The sequence below is a fragment of the Manacus candei genome, unplaced genomic scaffold, assembly GCF_025592945.1.
Source record: "Manacus candei isolate 608988 ecotype Guabito, Panama unplaced genomic scaffold, ASM2559294v1 h1tg000018l, whole genome shotgun sequence".
NCBI lineage: Eukaryota > Metazoa > Chordata > Aves > Passeriformes > Pipridae > Manacus > Manacus candei.
In genome coordinates, this window is record NW_026138066.1 from 13,449,359 (window position 1) to 13,470,712 (window position 21,354).

A 21,354-nucleotide genomic window follows, 5' to 3' on the forward strand; every position below is an offset into this window, starting at 1 on the left:
TTTACAGCATGGATAACCTTATCATTTTTCCAAAAAAAGCATCAAATAAATGTTTCTGTCCTATCTGGTAGCATTAGGTTAAGGTTATTCTCTATCACAAGAGATTAGATTTGATTCTCCTTTTAGTGCTGCTGACACAAGGAAGCTGACGCAGGCTAACAGACACAGGCAGCCAGACGACTGGAAATATTCCAGATATACTGGAATATATCAACTTGAATCTGCCGATTGCGGATAATTGTGCATTAATTTTGCAAATAAGCACTCCCTTGCAATGCAATAAAGATGATGACCTATTTCAAGCCAGAGGCAAGTCAGATACAGAAGAAGCCTAAATCCATTCTATTCAGGGAAGACTGTGGCTCCACAAATGCGAGGCTCTAAGCCACAAAGTTATTTCGCATCCTTTGCCGTTTGTCAAAATGTGCAGTCCCCAAGACAATACAAAGCAAACTTCCCTTCCATACTTTTTGCATCTGGCATCAGTACTCAAATCTTACAGCACATCCCAATTCTAAGCTGTATGATTCATATTTGGTAGAAGACACCTGAAAGTTCAAATCTATTCTGTAAAAAAAAAAAAAAAAAAAAAGTCATTATTTGTCCAAGCATGAGATGCCCTCAATTTGGATTATCACATTTAAAGATGATAGAGAATACTCTGGTAGAACCAACAACGTAATTAAAAATAAAAAATTAAGCATTTTATTTGGAAACTGTTTTAGAAGGAGGACAAAATCATCAACACCTATCCAATACTATTCTAATCACTCATTTTTAGGCTTCTTTCTTACACGATCAATTCAATGGTTTGGTCCACTGAGCCAGGATCCACTTGTCAGAAAATGCTTTAGAGAGCTGTCACGTAAAAGATCATCCTTAGCTGGACTTATTTATTAACTAACTTGAAAGCAAAGTGCTTGGATGCAAGAGAGGCAAGAGGACACAGGAATGGGGTTAATAACACAGTACCCCATCTCATCATTTGCATGGCAACATGCAGAAGTTGTGTTTTTGAGTTTCTGAGCTGAAAATCACTGTTACCTCTTTCTCACATTTTGGTAACTTTCCTTCAGGTACTTTCCCCCCTTATCCACCCTGAATGGTCCCATTCCTCTTCTTGATTCTTACAAAGCTTGCTTTTCATTTTCTGCAGGCATTTTCTGCTGGAACATGCCCATACAGTGGGAAGGACAGTCCTTTCCTTCTTCTGATACTCCAGACTCTAGCTCTTCTCCATCACTCAGTGGAAGCTTCTCACAACTTGCACATCCCCTGTGTTAATTTTTCCATTTTCCCTGCTATCCCCTGGCTCTTCACACTTACCACATTTTCAACAGTGTAAACTTTTTACTGATCAAGTGTAAAAAATACCAACAGCTGAAAAACTTTAATGAATTGAAAACAAGCTTGCAGTGGGTTTCATATGAGAATTTACACAGTGACAAGAACATCAGCATCAAGGCTGCCTTTCCTACTTTATTTCCCAGTTTTTTATTAATCTTGGTGAATTGGTTTTATCATTTTTATTTACAGGTCCTTTACAGTGTCTCAGACAGCCAGTAATGGAAATACACTGTCAAAGTTTGTACCCAGGCTGTTAAAAATGAGCCTGATAAAATTTACAACCACAGATGAGTAGATCGGTTACAGACAACAATATCTACAGAAGTTACTGTAGCCAAGAAAAAAAGGATCCCTTATCTCTTTTTCCACAAAAGTCTATGAACGTATCTTTCTAGACTAATGAAGACTGGCCTTGGTGAAGACACACAAAATTACATTCAGGAGGGAAAACCCTCCAGAAGAGGTACAACATTTTTTGTACCATCCTGTCTGATGACAAAGATCATAACTAGGTCAACTAATACAGTAATGTGATCAGCAAGCACCTGCTGTAAGCACAGCAGTTAATAAAATATTAAAAAGGCTTCAAGATGAAAAGCTATTTTCCATTTAACAGGTAACACTTTTTAGGAAGGAAAGACTAACTTGTAACCAGCAATGCAGGTTTCAACCGCATCTGTTCTGACACTGTGCCTGCTAAACATCATCACCCCACCAAAACCAAATGCCCAACAACTTCCACCCTTCTCCAAAAAACTAGGAAGCATTTTGCTAAGGTAACACTCAAGTATGAGAGTACCATCTTTGAGGAGTTCACTGCAGAAACTCTATGGAAAAAAATCAGTAGCAGACTCATTGTGTGATTCTAAGACAAACATATTCCATAAAAACTTGCTTTCTTTAACTGGGGGCCTTCCACTACACAAAATCTGGGTGTTACTTCACTCTCAGTTGCAACTGATGGTTTGCAAAGAAATGAGAGAGACAAGAACATTAAGTAAAAGTTATCTATGTCTTTTCCTTTCATTAATTCTAAACACAAACTGAATTGCTCATCATTCAGCTCTACTCTTAAAGCAGAATAAAGTCTTCCAGTCTGTCAGGCCTTTTTGCCTTAAGTTGCCTCCTCTTTAACAAAGGAATTAAGACTTTAAATGTTCATTACATCTTTAAGTGTTTAAAAATATTTTTTCAAATACACTGAAAAACTGTAAAGGATAAAGCTCAGTGAAGTCTAGCTTGCAACACAACCAAGTAGTTTTACTGTAAGAACAAAGCCACCAGGAGTCTTAGGCACTGTCCCCTCTGCAGCTCATGCCAGCCTAGATGGTGGGTGCAATTATCACATTGTCCTTGGCTATTTACCCCTGCTCCCTTCCTTACTTTTTCTCCAGAACGTAAACCTTTGGATGAACCATTTCAGATGCTAAACAAGCAAAAAATTGTTCTCTTTGTCAAGGTTAGCCTTCTGCCAGCCTACTGAGCTGAAACAGCTTGGCAAAGGACCCAGTGATCACCTGAGCTGGTGAAAAAAGTCACCTTTCCTCTCTATAGCCCACAGTTAGATGGATTCGGGCTACCATGAAACAGCAGCCTTCCTGTTGAGGTTTCAATTCTCTTTCATTTCCCCACTTTTTCCATCACCTGCCATCTTTGCTGCTTGCTGCTAAGTAGAATTTGCCTCCAAGCGCTATAAAAAGGCAAGTTAACAAATGTTCTCTTACCACAGCAGAACAGCAGCATGTGGAAAAATAAGAGCTGTCTGTATCCTTCATTTAAATCGTTAACCACCAGTTGCACAGCGAAATCTTTAATTCCATATTCCTCCCGGCTTTTGTGCTGCAGTACTAGTAGTCCCTTTTATTCACTTTGGTATTAATTCAATAGTCACGAAGATCACGCACAGACTGAGTTCTGGTACAATCCACTGTATTTACATCTATTAATTTAACAACTTCTCCCTAGACAGACAAAGGTTTTTAAAAAAAAAAATAAAAAGAGAGAGAGAGAGGGGGAAAAACTCCCAAAACAACTATCCAGATTTTCTAACCCATTTAAGAATGCAATTTTGCTTTATACAGGTAACTACCACAGAATCTCAATAGTGTTAAACTCAGGCAGAGGTGACATTTAAAAAAGATTATCATGAATACACCAAACTACTTCTCTGCACACCTTAAGCTGAACACAAGTCATATTTGTGATGGAAAGTAAGCAACCAGCCAGCTAATTACAATAATTGCCTATAAGAAGCAAATGGTAGTCGAGCAGAGCTCCTACACAGCTTGGGTCACATTAATTAAAATGACAAAACAAATAAACTCAGTCTCAGCTGAACTACAGAACTTAATTCTTCTCTCTCCTTGCCAGAGCACACAATTAATTAGACTATCCAGAAAAGATAATCAGCACCTATTTAAAAGTTCATGTTATCAATCCACAAAATAATTTGTTGTACACTTTGCAATATTCCACCATTAAACTATTACTACACTGTGCATGTGTTTCCTACCAACTGATTAGAAAATGTAAAAGACAGCTGGAATTGTTTGGTCAAGTACAAATATATTCTGCTTGTTTAGAAAGATCTGTGACACAATAAAGCAATTAATGTATCCCATTTTATCATAAACAGGTCTGAAAAGCTGAAACAGGGCAAATATACTTGCTTTTTTCTTTTTATTTTTAAAACACAGGTAATTTGCTCCCAGTCACAGAAAAGTCAAATAGGAACTGCCACAGAAACCACATTCTCCTAAACAGCATTCTGTGTTCTACTCAGCAGACCATCCTGCCTTAGTAACCCTTGTATTAACTTCAAAAATGAAATCATTTAAAAGGCAGAATTAGCTCCTTGCCACCCATCCTAGAATGAGAAGCATTAAAGAAAACCTTTATACTCTCTAACTACTTAACCTAGAGTCTGGAAAAAGTTACTTCAATTTTCAAAGACGTACATAGGCTTAAAAATGTCACAAGAGACAACACAAACTGCATTCTAGCAAAATTATGAGAACGCTTAAAGAAATCCTTTCTGAAAGACACCTTAGATACTAAAGACTCACATTTAAATCTACATTACTTAAAGCAATCAGAGAGAATGTTTGACCTATCAAGTTTAATGAATAAATTTACAAAACCAGATCAAAGACTGAGACACCAATATACAACCATCCAGTTCCAAACACCTAGATACTACCAACTTCTTAGTCATAATGATGTGTTTTACTTCAGGTTGATTTCATAGTGCCTTTCAAACACCACTAGTGAATGACTTGCACTAGAGATATAAAAAAACTAGACATGCTACTCAGACTTCAGAAATGTCTACCTTCAAAACAAACCCTTTATCTGAGATAAAGGAGGAAAAAAATTAAGTTACCAAGTCTGCGCTCCAAGTGTCAGAAAATGTTGACTGAACACTACATAACTGCACATGAAAAGTATTTACTACTTACCAGGGCATTTAACAACAGCTTTACTAATAATGATACTGTTTAAGTGGCCTCACTATGGAACAGATGAAGATATTAGAGTCGGTATTGCTGTTTTTGTGGACACATGCAACACATGTTTAAACTAAATTCATTTTGTTCATTAACAACTTCTCTTCCTTGTCTCCTAGAAGAAAGATTTTAAACAAAGTCGGTACCTTTCACATAGAAACTGAATTGCCCCTTCATGCTGAGCTTTGTGTAGGTACACTGGGAGAACCCACAAAAATATTTCACCTGATCACGACCTTAGAAAAGAAAAAAAAGTTTGCTTCAGTGCTCAAACACACTCCTGCGATCTCCTGAATTTAATACAGATAGTGTGGAAAATTCATTTGATGCTGAGCATTTGTTGAGCACTGCACAACAGCCTGCATTTTTAAGAGAGCACAGGTTCTGTTTGCTGAACTTAAATGCTTGTGCTGGTTGTGGAGTGTTGCAGGATGATAACTGGCAGTGCCCCCTGAAAACTCCTGCCTGAACTGACAACATCTTCAGTCACTGGGAAGGGTTACAAATTAGACCCTTGCCTGCTTCACCCCTTTTTTGCTAGGGTACACTTTCATAAAATGTCATCAGAAACAGAATAAATAAAGGCACTGTTGCTGCTCCTCCAAGACTCACAAATGCTAAAAAGGTGGAGTAACAAGCCAAATACTTGCAGCAAGGGGTTTAAGCGGGGAAAAAAGAAACAGCCTGTAATTCTGCATCAACCAGCCTTCTTTAGCACTGGCCGCAGAAGAGAGAATCAGCTGAATGAGTACATATTTCATTGTTTTGGAAAGAAGCTGTGCACAGGAGGGAAGATTCAGATAATTCCATTATATACCCAAAAAGCTCAAGAGCAACTGGAATAAAAACACCGAAGCAAAGAAACATGTATCTTGCATGCTGACTTCTGTATCCTGCACTAGCTATGAGAAAGTAGCTGTGTTCACACACAGATGTGTGAACAGTTGAAAATTATGAAAACCATCTCACACCTCAAAAACCGAAATACTGTACCCAGAACTCTCACGTGGTCAAGGCTGTTGGAAACATACACTTGCTACACAAGAAGCTCGCAGACACCTTCACGTTCCTGGCAAAGCTGTGGCTGCAATCCTATTTCTGTGGAAGGCATGGCTTGCTCAGAAGGGCTCCAGAGACACCAAGTCAGATTGTTACAACCCAGCATGGGAAGCTCAAGACCATCAAATCCAAGGTGTCAAGACCTAAACCTGGCAAGTCCAGCGAAGGAAGTCTCAGGCAAAGATGAAGGTTAGTGCACTTTCATGGGACAAAGATGATTTATAAAAACAAATCAGAAAAGGGGACACACACACATACACACACCATACTACCACTACTCCACACACACATACACACACCATACTACCACTACTCCCCCCTGACAAGCCCTTAGGGGCCCATGGAGCACTCCTCATGTTGGAGAGATTCCATTAACTAAGTCTGCAGAAAATTAATCCAGCAGAAGTGATGCCAATTTCCTACAGCACTACTGAGTTGAAGCAAATTAGGACAGGACCTGCTTGGTCCCAAGGTGGCACAGGGGAGCAGACCTGGCTAAGCCGTGTGAGACAGGCCCAGGAAATGGCAAAACCTCCGGCTCTGGGTGTCAGAGCACTGCTTGGTGACCTGGGTCTAACTGCAGGGATCTCTGCTGTACCATACATCTCACCACCCTCCACAAGCGAGTGGTTCAAACTGAAAATAAAACTTACATTTGGACAGAGTGCGTCTCAAGAAAAAAATCCACAACCCTGTTACACCTGAAACAGTTTCTACTTAAGGCTGGACTGGAAAACAGTTAAAAATTTTATGATCAGCTGAAGCCTTCTTTTGTTTCCCTTATAGGTACAAATAAAATTAGACTTCCTTCTAAGTCAAATTCCCTGCAAAATGTTTCATGCAGTCAAATTTTTCTACAGATGTAACAATTAATTAAACCAAACTATAGATTTGTGACAAATTAATGAAATGGAATATTGCAACCTTAAGGAAATCTATGGGGTTTATCAGTTTGTTTTAAAAATTAGCTGTCATCCAAAGATATCTCCATTTAAAAAAAAAAAAAAATCAACCAAAACCAAAATCTTATTTGGTCTACAGTATTTTTAACTTCATGCAACAACAGAATTGCCATTCCTGACTACACAAGTGTCAAGGATATTATTAGAACAGCTTTAAAAATACAAGATCTTTGAGTTTAAAACAAAATACACAACAAAATACAAATGGGAATAGCATTAAAGGCTTAAGCAACAACATAAATCAACAAAAAAAAAAATCAGTACTAAACATTCTGTGCCCAACCAGTTTGTGGATATCCACAGAGACAAGAAACAAGCCTCCCAAGACATCAAAACTTTTCAGAAGGAGCCACTACTCTATTAAGCAACTTTTGTGTAATCAAACAAGCTACCACAGGACAGAGCTGTTAATCCTATTGCTTTTGGGGAAAAATATCATAAGGAGAAATCTCTTTAATATCCCCAATAAACTCAGATCTTTCAAGGTTGTGTACTAACGTTCTATCTGCCTTGCCACAAATAAATCATAAAAAGCCCAAGGAAAAAAGATGAGAGGTTATCAAAGTCATTGTCTTTTCTATACCTGAATCAACTTTCCCCCATCATTCCTGACATATGGTTGCCTGTGGAGGTGATAATCTATTAATGGGCATTTTATGAATAAGTTAAGAAAGTCTATTTTAATGCTTCCCTGTACCTAGCCATAAGGAAAATTATCTCATAGTAACATGAAACCATCTCCTCTGCTATCATTCAAACTCACTACTTCTGGCAGTAATGGCCACAAGCTGGCAAATGAGTTATTTGGATTCTTCTTTGCAACAGATTTAAAAATTTCCATTTCTTTTTTAATCTCAGGTTTTTTTCAGTCTTTCTTCAAAGCTCTGACCTTCTAAACTTCAGATCACTTATTATTCTTCTCTAGACTCTCCTCAGCCAGACCATGCACTTCTTGAGGCTGAGACCCAAACTCAGACATAGCATGCAGCTACAGCCTTTCCTGTTCTATGCAAAACAAAAAAAATATTTCACTTATCTTTTGAGATATACTACTGCAGAATATTATCTACAAGATGCTTTACATCCAGCTCAAGTTTAACTTGTCCTCACAATTAAATAGGATGTCATTCACAGACTGTGAAGTTAGCTCAATCACTGAACACAAATGCCAGTAAACATAATTGAGATCAAACATAAAGTAGCGAAGTAAAAAACCACTCGTGGTTTCAACTCTCCAAACAAGTAGCATGTTTAACTGCAAACTCTTTGAGAACTAGAAACTTTAAAGGAAAGTTGTTCTAATACCCAACACAATAGGTTCCCTAAACATTACTGTAACAAAACTAGCCCCAGTTTTATTTGGTGTATCCATATTATTTTATGAGAACCCACAACTTACTTCATACTGTAAGGTTAGAGGTGCCTTTTCGTTCTATCTTCATCTTATATATCTTTTCACCCACTCTCCATTTTCTTCTTCTTCTTAAATCTGTTTCATAGGATTAAGGTTTCTAAATTTATCACTAATATTCATGCAGGATAAATTCCAGCATTGCTGCCTAGAAAACGATCGACCATCCAGCAGCTCAGGCCCTCACTTCACAGCCTTCAAAGTAATCTTGGTCTTACAAAGAGCAGTTCAGGGCACAAAGCTCCGAGTACAGAAAATCCCATTTGAATTATTTAATATTGGTGTAAATAATCTCTAGCAACAAGAGCAGAACCTTTCCTCCCAGCTGTCACACACTCCTTACTATATCAACAACCCTGGAATACTCTGAAAACCTTCCATCCAAACAATCTCTTGTCCCAAGAATTCATGCTGGGGAAGAAGCCAACCAACGTGCCTCTGGACGCCGGCTCACATCCAGGCCTCGGAGCACCAGCAACCAAACAGTGGGTGGAAGAGGGAAATTTCTGTAAATCCACTTGCCCCTACCCTTTTCAGGTCCTTCTGTCTCCAAGTACTCATTTCCTAGATATCCCATATGAGTGTACAAGCAACTACTCTTGCCAACCTTAAATATGGGGAGGGAAAAGCTTTAGCAACTACTATTCTCTTTATTATAAGAATTATTATATGATTATTAGAAGATTTTTAGTACTGGCACTTAGGCTAGCGAAGCAATTTCTAAAGCCCTAAATTCACGATTTGAGTTGAACAATATGTCTTAAATTTGTTTTTCAAAGCCCCAGAGAATTCATAAGGGACACTGATATAGCTGTAACCAACACAGAACACTCAATTACAACCTCAATACAGAGCACTCCCTTTACCAGAGGGCTCCAACTTACAAGTGTAAGACAATTTCAACATCTGCCACAAATTCTTGTTGTCTGCCCCCTTTTAAAACTAGAAACTGGGTGTAGAACTGAAGGCTTACCTCCTGGGAATCAGGACTGCATTTCCCTAAGGACTTATAGGTACTGAAAGGTTTCCAGGTATGTCCTCAGAATCATTAAGGTTATGCTCCTTGACAGGTTTCCACAGCAAGGTTACTTTTAAAGCTTAGATTTACCTTGTCTTGAAGGACTGAGACAAAACACTAGAACATGGATTTGCATTAGAGCCATGAGTCAATTAAAAGCACTTCACTATTTTTCTGACTTATGCCACTTTGAATTTGCATTATTCTTTCTGTTGACTTAGTTTAGTATTAAGGATAGTTTCCATTTTAACTGTGTCAGCAATTTTTTGGGCTTGACCTTTACTAAAGGTACAGGTCTAAATGAAGTAATAGCTGTACTTATACAGTAAACAAAACTTAATTACTTACAACTCAAGGAAGAACTAGCTAGCTAAAGAACAAAACCACATCAGAAAATAAAAACTCTAGAACAAGCTCTGCCTTAAGACCTGAGTGTTTCAGTATTTCCAATGAATAAAAAGTTGGCTTTTAAATAATACGAGAATATCCCCACACACTTCCTAAATACTTGCACCCATACTGGCAATGTACCAACCTTTCTGGTTGGCAGGTGTTCCAGGTGATTGTCCCTCTCCCTCACATGGGGAAGATATTCAGGATGGGGGCAGAAGCAGCCACACGACGTAATTTACCACTTGGAATCAAATCTAACGACTGACACAGGCTAAAACATTTTTGAAGTTCAAATGACTTACAGCAGTTTCACAAACACCCCCCCTTTGGTATGAAAATTGATTTTTAAAAAAAATCCTGCCTCCTGCCACTGCTTTTCCCTCTCTTCTCTCTTATATTGCAGTTTACCCGACCAGCTCAGCTGTACTGATGTTATTGTTCCGAGGGCCACAATATAAACTAGTTACTGGAGTAACTCCATAGAGATTTGTTTTTTATGGCAGAAAATAACCGAGAAATTAAATTCCGTGCACAGCTGCACCAGCACAAACTGGGCAACACAAGTCAACGAGAAGCTTCTTAACCTCACTTTGCTGCTGAAAGTGTGTGTTTGTTAAACCCCACTCTTCAGGTATTTCAGTTTCTCAACCAGCTGAGAGTTTCTCCTTACTCAGGGAAGTTGGGACTGGACTCGCATTACTCAAGGCATTTAATCACCCTGCTGGGTGGGTGTAAAATAGATGGTGCCCTGCTCAGTTTTGCCTGCCTTAAGCAAGTAACTCCTTAAGATGAGGGAATCAATCTCACTTCTTCTGAACATCCATAGGGGTGGAATCCTTCCCCATTTCTCCCTTCTGACCATCTCCCCAGCATGAGCTCTAGTACTTGTCAAACTTCTCAACTCGTTAATTCCACTATAACCCACTACGCTATTAATAAATAAAATGGATTAAAAAAAATTGGTTTTGGTGAGCTGGGAATCAAACTGGACGCCCCTGAGAGCTGCTAATCAAAGCCAGCTCATTTTTGCCTGCTAGACGTAAAAAGGAGAGGTCACCAGGCGGGCTTGGTCCCTCACAGGGCCACAGGACCACTCACAGGTGAGAGGTCCCGTACGGCTTGCACAGACACACCAGGGAAAGCTGAGCTGAGATAATCCCCAGCGAGTTCAGAACAAACCGGCAGAGCTCCTGGCGTCTGCATTCCCCTCCGGAGCAGAGCCGGTGCATGGCATCTGGCAATTTGGTCTGGCTCGGATGCCTACAGTGCCTGGATTTGCAAAACACCTCGCGTTGTTAAGGCGCAGTTTGTTCCTTCCCCCTCCCGAAAAAAACATCTCAGAAGCGTTCGCAACTCACGCTGCAGCCCCGGCAAAACAGGTAGTGCCGCTCGCCCTCCGTGGGATTGGGAAGTTAAGTAATAAGCCCCAAAAACACAGGAAGTATGTAAGAAAGGCACAAACCAGAGGCCTGACATCCTCCGTGCCCCCACAGTGCCCCGTCCGCCAACGTTTCCTCAGACCACTTGTGCAAAGACGGGGCACGTCCACCGAGGGAACCGAACCCAACCTCGGGGGGTTCAAAATGCATTCCCAGCGTTTCCAAACCCACCGCGGGGAACCGATGGCCAAGCCCCCGCACCAAACCCCCGCCGGCCGCAGCCTCCGCAGGGGGCACCAGGCCGGGGGTCTCCGCGCCCCGCCCGCGCCCCGCGCCCCGTCCAGGGCGGCCCCGCTCCTGCCCCCGCCGGCTCGGGCCGCCCCCGGCACGGCACGGCCGGGCCCGGGCCCCACGGGCGGGCGCCGCAGCCGCCGCCGTGCGACGGCCTCACCTCCTCCGGGATGGCCGGGTCCCCGCCGCCGCCCCCCGCGTAGCCGGCGCCGAGCGCGGGCGGCTCGGGCTCCATGTCCCCGTTGAAGAGCGAGGCCCCCTCCGCGCTGCCGCCGCTGCTCAGCGCCGCCATCTTGGGCCGGAGCGCCGGGGCGAGGGCGGGGCCGGGGGCGGCCGCGTCCCCGCCGCCGAGGCGGCCCCAGCCGCGACCCGTAGCGCGAGGGGCGGGCGGCGCGCGCGGCCCCGGCCCGCTCCCAGCGCCGCCGCGTCACGGCCCGGCACCGTGACGTCACACACGGCACCGCCGCGCGCGGGCCCGCCTGACGTCACCGGGAAAGCACCGTGACGTCACGACGCGGCCGCCCCGCCGCCCTGGGAACTCGGACGTAGGCGCGCGCCCCGCCCCCCGCCGAGGCCCCGCCCCCCCGCTGGCGCCGCAGCGCCCCCTGGCGGCCTTCGCCGGGCCGGTGCCGGGGGCGGGAAGCGGGAGCGGGAAGCGGGAGTGCCGAGGAAGGGCTGGGCATCATGGCAGGGGGGTCTCCGGGTCCTTCCCAGCCGCGGCCTCGGCAGCAGCGGGGAAACCCGAGATAAATGCGGGAGCGCGGTGCCGGCGAGGTTGAAGCGAGGAACGAATGGGATGTCGGGCATCCCGCGGCGAACAGCGGCGCGGCGGCTTTGGGGTGAATCCTGGCAAACACGAGCCATGCGGCAGCGACAGACGCGCTCCCAAAAATCACACGTTAACCTGCTGGCTGTAACTCTGGTTAGAACTGAAATAATCGATTGCCAGGATCGATAAAACATCCATATTTTCCCCACTGACGGCACTGGGCCGTGGGCTGCCCGAGCTGGCGCTCTCTTCACAAAGGGCGCTCCAAGCGAGGGAAGGGTCGAGTCTGGCTCAGCAGGAATCAGGACCATTTCCGTCCCCTCCTAACAACTCTCTCCCGTTCTCCGACTGGCTCTGTCCAGTCTGGAGGTCTGAGAGCAGATCCCAGTGGCCGAATGTCCATCTCGTCTTCCCTGTGTGTGCATGACAGGACGTGCAGCACTTTCCTCGACAGCCCGGCTTGCCTGGGCTCACGCTGCAGGACCTGCCGTGGCCTCCCGTCCCCTGGGGCGAGTGACAGAGGCCCCGAAGCGGTGCTTTGGGAAACGCCGCTCCCTCCTCCAGCTCAGGAGCGAGGAGGAGCTGGACTCGGCTCTTACTGCTGCCCCCAAAGATGCTCCCCACCTTGTCCTCGGTGCTTGTGACCATCTTTCCCCAAAGTGCCAGTGTAAAGTAAAACCTGGAGCCGTGTCGTATCCTTGTGTGCCACACCCACTGAAATGCTGCTTACACACGCACACATAAAGCGTTCGCTAGATCAGGGGGTTTGAGCTGCTGTCTCGCTGAAAAGGTCGTTACTACAGACACCGAAATGGTAGCACTATTCTAATGCGTTGCAAAGACAAGCTGCTGTACCAGAAGAGCAGCAGGACTTCAGAGAGCACAGACGCTGTTCTAACACAACCTGATGTATTTTATGGTAGCCAATTAAAATATATTAAGTTGAAATATGCAAGTGCAAACATCCTTATCTTTGTTTCGCTCCAGCTGTGAACATGAAAACGTACAACCTCTTAATGTAATAATCCCGGTGATAGATTTGAGATTTATATTTCACCTTTCACGCTGGGGCCATCAGCATGGAAAAGTCTTTCAAATTCACTTCAATATCAGCAGTGCTGCAACTGGTAAATAAACACAACTTCAATTTACTGTGCAGACACAGGAAAAACATGGAGTTGGAATTACCAGACCCTGGCGTTATGGGGGAAAGGAACTTTGGGCGTGAATTTAGCTGAGGGTCTCTCCTGTAGAGAGCTATGCAATATTAAACACCACTTGAACACAGAAATAAGCAAAATAATCTGGTTAATATTAGTTAATATTCCAGTGGATTTTAATTGATTATCTGACAAGCTACACTTTCCTAAGAGAGGAGCCTGGGGTTTCCTATGACTGCTGGCCTGCAGCGCAGTCAACAAAAAGACTGCAGAAGTACCTAGACTAAGCAGTTCACCAAGTTTAGAAATTTCTCTCTAATAGCCACAGTAATGAAAAGGATAATTATCAGCAATTCCTGCTATGTGATGGGAATGTGCAATGGTAGTGAAAAATGCACACAGACCCTGGAAAATAACACCCATGCTGAGAACTAAACACTGGGACAAATCTCTCTGATCTCTGAAGGAAAAGGCAACAGAGGGTAATAGGAGATGGCTCTCCATGCACACGGTCTGTTGTGGAAAGGCCAGCAGAGTAATATAAATTAACTAACAGAGCAAGTCCATTCATTTCCATGAAATTTATACCAAGGGATAATTTAGTCTCAGTGTACAGAAGATAATCATAGCTCTTGTTTTATTCCTTAAGCAATTTATGTCCAGGGCATAGCCCCAGCAGTGGAATTAGTAGACTAGCAATCTTGTAGCTTGTAATACCTTTCCCAATGCTATTAGTACTCTTGAGTGCCTTTCTTCTGAGCTTCTGATTTTTTTCATAATATTTCCATTCACATAAAATACTAGACTTTCTTATTACATTTGATGTACCACCGAAGAGCTGCAATTCTAAACCATAATACTGAGAACTGGAAACACAGCAGAATTACCACCTGCAATACATGAGATAAAAAAACAACACCTAAAGAACTATTTTAAAATATTGTTGTGGAGGAAGGAGACAGAAAATCTACTATTTATGCTATACTTTCCTTTTGATTGGGGAAATCCACACCTAGTAATAAATGGAATTCCCTACTGCTTCACATAGTGGCCATTTAGCTCCCTGACTAATCCATCATGATGAAAGATAAATCATTAATAACTGTAAGTATTTCTTGGTGATATGAAATCCTATCTACTGATAATTGATGGCATCGACATCTTTTATAGAGACCAGCTTTCATTACCAACATAGGTCAAAATCAAACTTACAAGCTAGAGGTGAAAGGCAGGTTTCTGCTATCAAATCTGTGGGCTGCTGGCTGCTTGGCTCCTACAATGCAGCACAGCCAGTTTATCTGGTATTGCAACAGGTAATGCATACTTGTAAATGTAAAACCTGCCACCTCCCATCAAACTCTTGGTTAATGCATTGGGGTTTGACCCTCCTCAGAATTTTTTAATTTTAATTTGGGTCAGAAAACAGGTCCAGCTCTTAAAAGACAAAGACTCTTCAGCTAGACTGCCCACGACCAGAGCATTTGCCTGATCTAATCAACACCTGCACTTTCAGAGAACAATGTTTTAATGAGCCAGTAAAAAAATTATATGGCTACCTCTCTGTGAGCATTTGAACACATCTTTCGTGATCTTTACCTCTTCCTACCCAAAAAAGTGTGAGATACTCCAAAATATGAATGTCCAAAAGACATACTAGATGAAACTTAATATTGGTCTCATTTATTATATTCTTTCAATAGAAGACAATATCTCAAAAAATCCTAGCCTTCCATTTTCTTAATCAAAGACTTACAAAATTTGCATGTTGATATAATTGGTATGATTTTTTAAAATGGTGTGAAAATTTGATACACATTGAACTCTGGATGTCTGAAGTGCTCTTAAAATTTACCCAAATTTCAAAAAACTGCTTAGCCTTTTCACACACTGAAAAGATGGTGTTTGTCCCATACATGGTAGCATTTGTGCTTGGCCCATGCATGTTTGAAAGTGCTGGGTTAAGTTCTCAGTCTTAACCGAGGAAATACAGGTCTGCATGATTTGTGAAAGCACAACTTCTAATGACACCAGTCATGTTCCCTGTTATCTTAGACAGAAAATGTGAAGCAGAACAAATATTAGGCTGTTGTCCAGAGTTCAGTCATTTTCTGATTACTAGTCAGAATAATACACACTTAAGAAAATTACTTTGCTCTCCAGGAAAAGAATGCTGAAGATATTTTTTGAGGAAATAACCCATATGTTTTTTTCCCCTCTCTTTAGCACCTATATCTCACTCAGTTTAAGACATACTATACATATTTTTGTATTTCTAGGAATCACTGTCTGACTGATGCAATGTGAAGTAATAGAGAAAACAAGGCTGCTCTTTTTTTTTTTTTTCCCCTCTTTTTTTCCCCCTTCCCTTTAAACTGTTCCTGTACAGATCGTATGTATTGTTTCCTCTGGAACTTCCTGAGAACTAGTTCAGGACATTTACCAATCTGTGACTCTGCTAAACCTGAAAAATTCATAACTACTGTGAGAAGTTAGGTAATATTGTCATGATTTGAACTTGCAGCTGAACACTATCATCTGTATTTTTTTCAGCTGATGGAGACTTCGTAGCTCTTTGCCTTTGAGTTAAATACATGAACAGAAGTGATGAGGTTGGGTAGAGACTACTAATAGAAAGAAGGTAGGGAAAAAAGAAAATGTGAATCTTCTGTCTTCTTAATTCAATTTTCATTCTACCATTAAAAGCAATGTTGATCTAACAAGATTTCTTTTATATATAAATAATAACCTATTCTAGATTTTCTTGTAATAATATTTGGAATATTTACATAGCTTTCATTTGATTCAAGTGTAATTTATTTTAGAGTCATTATTTATAAAACTCTTGTTGTTCTCTCCCTTAACCACAGCCTTCAGAAAGCATAAACCAAAACATTTTCCTTTGGAGGCAGGGAGCAGGAAAGGTGATGGGACTGAGAGATGGGAGTGATTTTCATATAGTTTGCTCCCATATCACGCACGTTCTTTGGTGTCACAAGAGCACAGTGCTGACCTGTTACCTTCCTACTCCATCTGAGCAGTGACTTTGGGGTCCAGCAGTGTGTGTGCTGTGTCACAGTGCTCTGCCCCTCCCTCTGCTCCTTCCTGCCTTTGCTCCCAGACTCACGTGGGAAGCTGAGAAAGCAAACGTTTCATGGAGCAGCAGTGTAAATACCAACAGATGTAGCATATAAGGGACCATCAAGAGAAAGCATGAGCCCCAAAAACACTATTAAGAGAAGCAGCAAGCCAGTGGAACAGGAGGAGCAAAGACAGGGTAAAAGATTAGATGGAGGGAGAATGCAGTAGAAGTAGACACTGGAGAAGAAGATGCAGCTCTCCTAGGAAATGAGAAGCAGATGAAAATAGGGAAACAAAGAATTAACAAACACTGGTTTTCCTGCCTGACATACTTAACTAAAACCAGGCCCAAATCTGTTTGAGAAGATTAGTCAAGACCCTCCTGTTCCTGTAGCATCCCTGGTCATTGCTTTAACACATTCAGCTTGTTCAGATATCTGATTTCTGAGTCCTTTGTGTTGGATAGTGATAAGCTGATCAGCTTTCAGGACTAAATAGTTTTAGATTCCTCGCATTATTATTCCAGCGTGAATAATCACATTTTATAACTCAAAACCATTCCATTCAAGCATAAAAAAACCCCACTAATGTGATTGAGTGTGTTCCAAGAAAGGGCAGGAAAGGATACCACCTCAATTATTTTGCTGTTCAGAAAATGACTGTTCAATTATGTTTCAGTCTTGAGATTTTTCTTCATAATATCCAGAGTAGGTGAGCGTCCCCTGGCCTGAATACCTGCTGTAATTTGATTCTCCAGCACTTTACAGACATGCTGGTGACTATCTACATCTCTGATCTAATAAAAGTGTAGATAGTAACTGCACCTTGCAGTTTCTAGTCTCTTCTCTGAGCAGAAAAAGTCCATTAGGGTTGGTATTGCCCTGGAGTAAGGAAACTTTAAGAGTCCAGAAAAGCTAAATCAGTAATAGGAATCAAATACAGAAACTGCAGCGTTGATGTGGAAGAGAGAGAACATGGTGGCCTATCATGGTTTTTCAGGGCAATACCCCATGTTGCTGGATTTTTAAGAGCTATTGTTCTTCAGTGATAGGTCAAATAGTATGGATAAACTTTTAAAATGAATTATTATATTTTAATATACATAGGCACATCTTACGTATTTAAACGTAAGTGCCTTTTAATGACAGAGTCAGTGTCACAGTTCATAATCCATCTTTGTCTTTTAACCCTCACTACCACTGAGACAACACAAGCCTCACAGACATTTAGTCTCTCCCATAAAGACAGGATGCCTGACAAGCAAGTAGGAATTAGGACAGTCTCCCAGCTCTGTGCTATACTCTCATCATTCCTGTGAGTGTGCACTTGGCCAAAGGCAAAATTTCTGGTGCAGTGGTCAATGGCCTCTCAATGTTTCTGATGCTTTGGATTGTTTGCAGCTTGCAGATACGCTGAAGGCCCTTGGCTGTGGGTATTCCTTTTTGATATAATGAGACCTCTCTCTCCAGAAGACACATTCATTTTGGTAAATGAACACAATTTCTGTTACCCCCCCTCTGGGGGAATTCTACATGACTCCAGCTCAGATCTTCGTTTTATCTTATTTTTAAGTGGTTTGCATGCCTAGTCAGTACCCTACTATCTGTCCTCAGAGGGCAATAATGTTTATTAATAAACTTGAAGATGCTATCAAACAACTTGAGTCTGAAAATACAGAGACATATCATACTGTTGGCTGTACTGGTGTCAGGCAACAGAGCAATATTTTGGCAAACATCACAGCATATAAGCAGAATGAATAAGTGTGAAAGCAGAAAAATAAAGAGGCTGCAGTGTTACTTTCCAGTTGTCAGTAACAACTCTGATTCTGTAGCCTAATTTTTACTCTCTGGTTTATGCTGTTCATTCAAAAAGCATTTGTGAAGATCAGAGCTTGTGAACAACTCACCTGCACATCAGTTGCACCAAACAGACCCAGGACAAACAGCCAAACAATACCATGTGCTGCCTCACACGCAGCCTGTGCTCCAACTGCCTCCCATCCACTCAGAGCCAGAAATGTTGTCTGTCTGGGTGGCATCTGCACTGCCTCACTCAGGGGCTTCTCTCCAATATAAATGTGCCAGTTTGGACAAGCCAGCTGAGACCATCTGAGGTTGGAGCCTCCACTTAAATGCTCCTATGCCTACAAACTAAACATAATATTAAGTAACGTCAGCTGAAATGTAAGTCGTATCTCATTTATTTAAATTAAAAAAAAACCCAGCATAAATTCTGACATCTTAGAAATAATTAAAAAAAATACAATGAACTTTTCTGCTAACTAGCCAGGTCACTACTGAATGCAATACCCTCACACCTTTCAGATCATCTGTCATTACCTGTTGCTTCTCCAGAAATATTCTAAGCAGCAGCTTGATGCTGCCTGTAACACACAGGCTCCTTTGCAGGCAAGTACAGAAATTGGAAAAGTCACACCTTGTCCATAGTGGTTGCTGGTTGTAAATAAGGCAGCATGACCCAGGGGCCAGCACAGCCCACCCCATCTGTATGCTCCACTCTCTCAGAGGATGAGGCACTCCTTAAGCCACCTGGAACTCTCTGCAGAAACCAATGCACAGTACCCAGACAGCATTACATTATTCTAATCAACACTGAATATCACTAGGGAAGCAGCCATTGTGTGCACAGACATGACAGAGTCTCTGGAGAGATGATGTTTCATCAGCCCTGTCCTGAAGAGACCACTGTCAAAGGCTAAAGACTATAGCTCTGTATGCTGGCAGAGGATTTAACTACCTGTTATGCAGAGGTAAATCCCATGGATACCAGTTGGAGATATTCAGTATTCACACAGCTTCTAGACCACTTCTGGAGATGTGTGAATGTGGAATCACATTTTAGACATCTGCTTTTGAAAGGTGGGAGTCAAGTGATGCCATTCACTTTTATTCAGGTGAGACTGTAGAGGAAACTGAGGAATGTGATGCATTTACAATTACATATTTGCAGGAACACACCACTGTGTGTGGCAGTAGGATGGCTTTTAGACTTTCTGGACCTCAGGTGGTTTCTGCTCCTAATACCATTAAAAGCATATTTACTGAAGCAGCCCACGAGGGAAACATCAGACCCACAGAAACAACAACTGAAGTGGGAGAGACCCTCTGAACTCTATGAAATATTCACAAACAGCTTTAGGAGCCCTGGGATGAAGTGAAGTACTTTCAAGCATAGACAGAAAACCTAATGGATATAAAAATCCTTTTTTAGCTCTTGGTGAGATTTGTTTTCACAGACCTAGCTATGATATGAGAAAATGTATTAGGTCATCCAGTTTGCCTCCTCTTCCAGGAGAGAAGTGGTCCCAGTGCTACTTTTTATAACATTTGTTCTGCCTAGCTCTGCCTGACTCAGACAACATAAGCCAAACCCACTTCTTGGGAATCTTCTAATTTTTTATAAATATTTGACTTTGTGGAATTTACCCCAGTATTCCACCCAGAACAATTCAACACAATACGTATAAAGACACTGCGATGTCATGATTGTTATCCTGTTGATTTCATAATTATCCCCATAGGCAACTCTAAATAATTTCTCAGCCAGTGTGGTGGTGATGTCCCTCTAATATCTGTCTACAGTCATGCTCCTCCCCATTTGAACACATTATAGCTGTGCTCTGCAGTGATTGAGACTTCACAAGCAAATTCTTTCAGATGTTCTCCTGTCTGTTCCTTCCTCTCTATACTCAAGACATTATTATTATTACACTTGAGAAAAAGGACAAGAAAGAAGGAGAAAGAAATTGAATGGAAAGGCAAAAATGCCTTTTTTTGTGCTTCCCCAGTTGTGCAGGCACAAAAAGATCCATCCTAAATGGATGGCCCACACATAATTTAAGTTTTACCCCTAGGATTTATGATAAAGGTATTATTTTTATTTCTGCTTACTCTTACATGCCTCATAAATCCTTTTTTTTTTTTTTCAATTATTAGAACATTTGAGTTTTCCACTGTGGTTTGGACAGTTCAGAAAAATGATGCTGCACCTAGAAGAGGTTAAACAGGGAGAGTTTCTGCTCTCACACATCTCAATATCAAGATAATGAACAGAGAACTCCCCCTGAAGGATTTTGTTTCCAGGATCTACTCCCAAGGGATTGTACAAAAAGTGCCACAACCATTTACAGAGAACTGAGTTTAAGAGGATCGTTCTGAGATCCCTGTAACATTTGTTTTCTTTGCATATTATCCTTTCTACTTCAAAAGAAAGAAAAAACCCATATAAAACACAGTCATTCCCTCATCAAAGCTGCCTTTCAGATATGTGAAGCTTTTCCAAACCATAGAGACTTTGTTGATTGCTGTTTTTTAAAATTACCCTAAAATGGACTTCAAAGTGGTAGAGGAACATGTACAGACACTTTAAAATTTAAAAAATATTTACAGTTTAAGAAATATCTGTCACTTTTTTTTAATTTTTACAATCTGACCAAATCATAATTTTTTTCAGCATTTGAAGTCTCTAACATGTAAAGCAGAACAGCAAAAACATTAACGTACCACAGCTTATTTTATGTATTAAAAATTTCATCAACTGTTGCATACAATCATCTCTCTGAAATAAAGCTCTGAAATACACAGAGCTACAAGTCCTACCACAGCCAGACTAAGCTGCTCTTTACACAAGGTTCTCCTGGGGTAAATTCTCACCCTGGAAGCAGCTTAAATTCATGACGCTATTCACTAAGTGATGATTATTCTAATTTTACTCCAGGGGAAACAAAGGCAAGTAAGACAAAGCATTTGTCTAAAACCATAGAGTAACTCAGGTGCATTTCACTGACCTGTGTAAACTCAGCATGTTGTTTTAATAAGTAGATTAAACTCTTTCCACATTAGGGGAAACTTTTTTCAAGTTATTACTTTTCTGAGCAGAGGACATACATTTCAATACACTGGTACCTTTGACAGAAAGCAAGACTGCGGGTTTTTTACCTTCCAGTATTATGGAGTGT

At 41.6% G+C, this 21,354-nt stretch overlaps 1 protein-coding gene and 1 long non-coding RNA gene across 3 annotated transcripts in view; one reads left to right on the forward strand and one right to left on the reverse strand.

Moving 5' to 3' along the window:
* The window catches only part of BRAF (B-Raf proto-oncogene, serine/threonine kinase), an 86,677-nt gene extending 74,946 nt beyond the window's left edge, over positions 1-11,731 (reverse strand). The window contains exon 1 of one of the 2 annotated variants that reach the window (XM_051784755.1): positions 11,527-11,731. In XM_051784755.1, coding sequence (XP_051640715.1) covers positions 11,527-11,658 — 132 coding nt within the window. In that variant the 5' untranslated portion in view covers positions 11,659-11,731. The remainder of the gene's footprint in view (positions 1-11,526) is intronic. The other variant, XM_051784754.1, reaches the window with a different exon arrangement.
* Positions 11,732-15,843: 4,112 nt separating this feature from the next.
* On the forward strand, positions 15,844-17,959 carry LOC127469909 (uncharacterized). The gene is made up of 3 exons (XR_007904115.1): positions 15,844-15,933; positions 17,578-17,687; positions 17,781-17,959. It is a non-coding gene; the product is annotated as an uncharacterized LOC127469909 (long non-coding RNA).
* Positions 17,960-21,354: the final 3,395 nt, after the last annotated feature.